Below are 6,110 nucleotides of genomic sequence, written 5' to 3'. Positions count from 1 at the left end.
GAGACAGAAGGCGGGAGTGGGGAATGAAAAAAAACATTTGCTGCAATGTTTGAGTTTTAGGGAAACTTTCTTTTTTAAACCATGGCCAGGTTGAAGCTTTTACATAATCTACTGGTTAAACACTGCAGATAAGTCACATACTTAAATTCCAATAAAAATATCGGCATTTTGTGGTAAACAAGAAAGGACTATTGCCACCGGCGGAGGGGCACTATATACCTGACAACGGCCAATGACTCGAGGCGGAGGAAGAGTACGTTACTTTCTGCCTGCAACAAGAAGAGCGGACAGAACAGAGCGCAGTGTGGATTTTTTTTGCTGGGCTTCAGCACACAGAGGTGAGTTTAAATTATGACTTTGAGTATTTTTCCTAATTAATATCATGTGTAACGTTAGTAATGTAACACAGTTGTGTAGGTCGGGCTTTTTAAAGGCTAAATGTGTGGTCTTGATGTTTAGCTAGTTTAACAGTTTCCCCGGTCTGTTTTGCCCGCGAACTTTTAAAATGATAAATGGTGGACCTATTTAATCTGTAGTGCTTTTAATAAAACGTATTTAATGTAGAAGTATAAACTATTGGTTAATTCTTAATGTGACCGCAATATTATTTTTTATTCATTATTATATGTGCCACTGAAGTTTTTCGCTGAACACCTCCACCCCCCCCCAAGTGAAAAATGTTAGCTAGCTAGCTAGCTAGCTAACATTAGTCAGCAAGTTTGCTAGCCTCCACTAACGTTACTGTCTTAAAGTAGCTCATGCCTGCTGGATTCACATTGAATGGCTGAGTCGCTGCCTATGCTTTGCTCCTCGTTATATTATATTTTAATGCCAGTGACGTTACTTAACGTTATATTAATGCGGAGCATGCCGCTCATTAGGAACACAACTGCATTCAGAGCAAAGACTGGAAAGCGGACATTTTGACCGACCCTCCCTCTCTCGCTCCCTCTCTCGCTCTCTCTCTCTCTGCTGTGTGTGTGTGTGTGTGTGTGTGTGTGCGCACGTGCATGTTTGTACGAGAGTATGCTGAACTCCGCGGGCAGCAGAGTAGAAACTGCACAGAGATGAAGAGACGGACTTTTAGTTATAGTTTACTCCTGTCGTAGAGTAAAAACATTAATTTAAAATGACAACAAATCCTCCAGTAGAGACGATATGAATTATTCAGACACGTGTATTTGACCGCTCCCCTCTGCAGTCAACTCGCTTCATCACTGGTATGTTTACACAGACAAACGGAGCTGGCAAATGGTTGAATTAACTATGTCGAACGTCAATTGTAGGTTAAACGCAAATAGTTGAGCCTTGTTCAGTGAAGGGTCGCCAAACAGTTGACATTTTGTTACAACCAGCCCCTCCTATTACCAGCAGTGTGTCTCCACATCAGCAGACAGGATCGGTGAGGCCATAGTGCTGTTAGCCAGTTTAATGTTAACTGTTGAAAAGTACAACTTTATGTAGTTTGTTTTTGTAATGTTTAGACTTGACATACATAATGATATATATTATGCAGGTTAGGGCCTGGCACTAAATGGTCTACAAACAAGTTGATACTAACAATTAAACAATAAATTATATACGTATTATTCTAGTAATCTTTGACAGGTTGGAGGGTTTCAGAGACTTCCTTTACTCATTCCTGAGACTTGCGCTGTTGAATTGGATTATATTGAGAGGCGGTTCTCGTACTCTCTACAAGTAAATGTAATACATTTCAACATCACAATCTATTGTCTCACTTATAACAAAACAAAGCTAAAACTGAATATTTTAACCATCATCAAGTTTGAAACTCTTGCAGGGCTATTATTATACTGCACACGATTTAGCTAACTCAATAAACTGAATAAGTGTATTTAAAAATTAGATGTATGAATCGGTTTATCCTTTTTTTCTAATCTCGAGGATGTTTGCTTCAAAATCACTTGATCCCTGTTTTTGTTTTAAGTATTTTGAAATTGTAAAGATTGATAATTTAATCATAAAGGAAATAAATGTTGTATTTGTGTTGAATACATATATTTGCTTTTTTCACTAAACATGCAATTCATTTATTTTTTTCTGTTTACAGATATCATCAAGAATGTCCAGTTCATGACGTGGAAATGTACGTTTTGTGCATTCTCCTCCAATGGACAAGGAAAAATAATCCAGCATTATAAACAGCATCATGGACATCATCGTAGGTGTTTAGGCCTTGTCTGTATTTATGATGAATGTTTGAAGACATTTCAAAACCAAGCTGAACTTAAAAGACATTTTAAGGAACATCTGAAAGAAGGTCAAAAAAGGGAGAGATCCATTTCTTGCCAGAGCCACCTGAGGGACAAACTGCCAGTAAATCTGAGAAGGATCGCGAGACCATGCTTCTAGAAGTGCAGAAGAAAGAACCAGATTCACAGCTTCTGGATTATCTGATGATTGCAACATTCTCGCAAAGAAGAAGTGAAATCATTGGTAACGAGCCACTCATCTCTGCAGTCATGGACAGATGGCCTGCATTGTTTAGTGAAAGACAGGTAATGTTTTGCCAACTGAGTATAGCATATAAATCCTGTATTTTCATTTCAATACTGCTCTTATTTTCCCTCACTCATACATATTTCTCTGCATTTTGTCATCTGTCTGTTTCAGCTGAGTGCCGAGTTCAGTAGGATTGTCGCTAAAGACCTGCTGGAGTCATTCCTGGATGGACTCGATGCCTTGGTGCCAAGTCTTCTAGAGCTGTACAAAGCAGGTGTTTCATCGAGTAGGAGATTGCGTCTGAGCGGTGTGCTGCAGTGTCTGCAAAAGGAGGTATGTACTGTGTTGAAAACAAGTTTGTTGTTATTGTGTATTAAAATTAGGATTATAGCTTTGGTGTCACATTAATCTACTCTTGCCTGTTCTTTTAGGACACAAACCAAAACCGAAGAACAGCCGCCTTGCTTGGTCTTCCATGCTATCTTTCAGAGGATTCCACCGACATAATCCGGATGTGTGACGTAAGAAACTGTATTTACACCTTTACTACACTCAATTTTTGTAATGTGACAATGGTAACATTTTTCATGTTCATTAGTTATTACCATACCCTTCAGCGCTCTCCCTGTCTATTACTATTGGTTGAGCTGGTAATGGTAGCTTTACTGCAGCAGAGCTGATGAGATTATAAGTCTTCAAATTATTGGAAGAAATAAATAAATTATAGTCTATTAATTAGAGTGGCAGTTATGTTTTAAATTTGGTGATGTCGGTTAAGATTTGAATGTCTTTATACATCTTCAGGCCCATGGAGAAAACCTTGACGTGATCATGAAAGGAATGCAGGTTGGACTGTTGATTGGACACAAAGGCACTCTGCATGATGCATTTCCTTTGGAAGTCTTCAATGTGGCTGTGGTAACTTTCGCGATACACTAACTTTTATAACGAAAACACAAAAAAAATCTTAAGAATTGTTTTATAAAGTTCCCAGTATCCCACATTTTACCTCTGCATCTCTTCTCTCATTCCCCCTTTCTCAAAGTATGCGATTAAGTCATGCCCTTTTTCTGTGTTTGTATTGAGATTTTATGACACTATTAATTATCTCACATTTTGCCTCATAGTACCTTACCTCAACACTTCTAGTTGTCAACATAAGTTATATGTTAATATTATGTGTTGAACATGACTGTATTGATGTTATGGCCTGTTTAAGGTACTAGTATGCAACATTTTTGTGGATGATTTTATGAACCTCTTTTAATTATCTCACAGTTGTATTGTGACAAATGTGAGATAGTTAAAAGAGGTCCATAAAATGTCCACAACCCCATTCTCTCAGATTGCCTCCACTTGTATGTGGTAACATTGTTTTAAACACAGCTATTTAGTGTCTGCATGTGTGAGATGTACTTAAACACAATGTTCAAGCTTGTGTATCTTTTCATCAAATAAATGCTATATTTTTAAATCGGCAGTAAGAATTATGGGTGATTTCATTTTTTTTATTTTCTGACAAAGCAAACTTGCAGTTAACTTTTATATGTAAGTTGAAACCAATTTAGAATTTAAATCCTCTTAACTTGAAATGGCAAGTTGTATGCACATGGTTAAGTTATTTTAACTTGAAACTGTGAGCTGCAATAATGCAGAAATGCGTGTTGGTTTCACTAGGTAAGGAAAGTTTTCTTGACCTGATAATGTAAAACAATTCTTTGTTTTAACTCTCTGTATCAAGTTCAAACAACAAGTGAAACAAAGTTCAATCAACTGACAACTTGAACAGTAATGTTGAGACAACTAGAACATTGCAGTTAAATCAACTTGATTAACTTTAATTTCTGAGTTGAATCAAAAGCAGTCTTCAAGTTAAGTTAACTCACATTTTCAAGGCAGCAGGTGAACTTTCGTTTGCAAGTTTAACTGACTTGAAATGTCTTACAGTGTACAAGTCATTGTCATGTATAAAACAGTGCAGCAGTGCATGCTTACAGTTCCTGTTAGTTAGAACAGCACTGTCATTTAGGAAAACATCAAATTAGGGTGTGACATTTATATATAGATTTTTATATCAACCTTTATATTTTTCCAGCTGTTAAAACACAATCTTGTAGGCTGTGTACAAAAATACACAAAATATTTGTGCAGTGTTAAAATGAAATGTTGGTGTTTAAACAAGCAAGAAACTGTAACATGCATGTATTGTTTGGGATAATTAGATTGATAAAAAAGAGTAAACATTTTTTTAATATAACAATGTTTTGATTCAAGTCGAAACCTCTTCATGTCATAATATTTGGAAAATAATGACCTCAATCAGATCTCAAACTCAATTAGAAGTACATCTCAAAGAACAGGAGCACAAGTCAATGACATCATATTTATACATTCCTGTCAAATTTGGCTCAAAGGGCTTTGCAGTCTGGAGCATATGTCACCCTCATTCCTAAGACCCTCGATTCGGCTAAGGAAAAAAAAATGAAATAAAAAGAACTCTAATATATTCCAAAATAAATGACCACTGTTAACATAACATATACATTATGGTTGAGACTTTGGAAAGCTATCTGGATGAGTATCCTTGAATCTCAGCATGTCAGAAAAGAAACAAACGTTATGCTTTGAAATACAGTTTCAATGTTTTAGTGTACATTCAATCTTTCATGAAAATGTAAAACACGACAGCAAACCTCTGAAACAAATGACATCAACCCACCAAATAAAATGTAACATCGATATCCCTCCTTAATGAACTCAAAATGATGAAATGGTGCTAGATCATACTTTAGTGCACACATTTTAATTACACTTATGTGTGAGTATATTGAGCAGCTGTTATAAGATGTTCTAGCTTCTGTATCAGATGATTCATATAGTCAGTGTATATTTTAGAAAGCAGGTGCCAGCAAACACAGATCCCAAATTTGGTCTATACTGGCACACTCTCTTGAACACAGCCGGCCTCGGCTTGGTTATATCCTGGAGCACACAGCAAAGTGGATAATGTGTCACAGAGTTAAGCATCATTTATCTTTATATAAAGGGAATTAAGATATTCCATCTCTCAGGTTGTCAGGGCGGAATAAGAATATCCTCTGAATCTCTGACGTTGAAGGAGGAGTTCAGAGATGAAAATGATCCACCATCATTGAATGAGTGATTACGTAACTGTCCTGAACATGATGAAAAAGGTCATTCACATTCTCATTATTTCTGTTCCTTGTGTGCATTGTCAGTCATGTGAAATACTTTGGCTGATGTGATTTAGGATCAGTTATCATAGCTGTGGGCGCCCTGTCTTTGTCAGTTGAGCATGCGGATATGAATTTAACAGATAAGCACACATGGAGAGGATTTTGTGCAGATGTTGCAGTCCACTCTGTGCACATTTAGTAGTAACGTAAAGTAGACTGCATGCTTCCATGTTTTTTGTCCCGGAAAGCGGATACAGTGCACATACAGCACATGTGTCTGTGTCTGCGCTTACGTGCCGATACACAATTACAGTACATATATTATAGGTTTGTATATGCATACGTGTGTGTGGTCAGTAATAACAGGAAGCTGCCCCTCCATGTTGACACAAACCTGAGCAGGTCATTGGCTATTTGAAATAAATAAACAAACAAGCGAGTGGCTCA

General features: G+C 37.0%; 1 protein-coding gene across 1 annotated transcript; it reads left to right on the top strand.

The window, feature by feature from the left end:
- Positions 1 to 275: 275 nt before the first annotated feature.
- Positions 276 to 3,939, top strand: LOC306780328 (uncharacterized protein). Its single transcript, XM_079272656.1, has 5 exons — positions 276 to 338; positions 2,075 to 2,522; positions 2,638 to 2,799; positions 2,898 to 2,987; positions 3,271 to 3,939. The coding sequence occupies exons 2-5, from the start codon at positions 2,367 to 2,369 to the stop codon at positions 3,403 to 3,405; spliced, it is 543 nt and encodes a 180-aa protein (XP_079128782.1). The 5' UTR covers positions 276 to 338; positions 2,075 to 2,366; the 3' UTR covers positions 3,406 to 3,939.
- The last annotated feature ends 2,171 nt before the right edge of the window (positions 3,940 to 6,110 follow it).

The sequence above is a fragment of the Melanostigma gelatinosum genome (assembly GCF_949748355.1).
Source record: "Melanostigma gelatinosum genome assembly, chromosome: 7".
NCBI lineage: Eukaryota > Metazoa > Chordata > Actinopteri > Perciformes > Zoarcidae > Melanostigma > Melanostigma gelatinosum.
This window is presented reverse-complemented; position numbering and strand designations above follow the sequence as displayed.

Bases quoted from the DNA above. Each gene is read 5' to 3' on its own strand.
- LOC306780328 (XM_079272656.1), top strand. From the start codon at position 2,367: ATGCTTCTAGAAGTGCAGAAGAAAGAACCAGATTCACAGCTTCTGGAT. The intron at 2,523-2,637 runs GTAATGTTTTGC...TGTCTGTTTCAG, and splicing joins CATTGTTTAGTGAAAGACAG to CTGAGTGCCGAGTTCAGTAG. The intron at 2,800-2,897 runs GTATGTACTGTG...CTGTTCTTTTAG, and splicing joins TGCAGTGTCTGCAAAAGGAG to GACACAAACCAAAACCGAAG.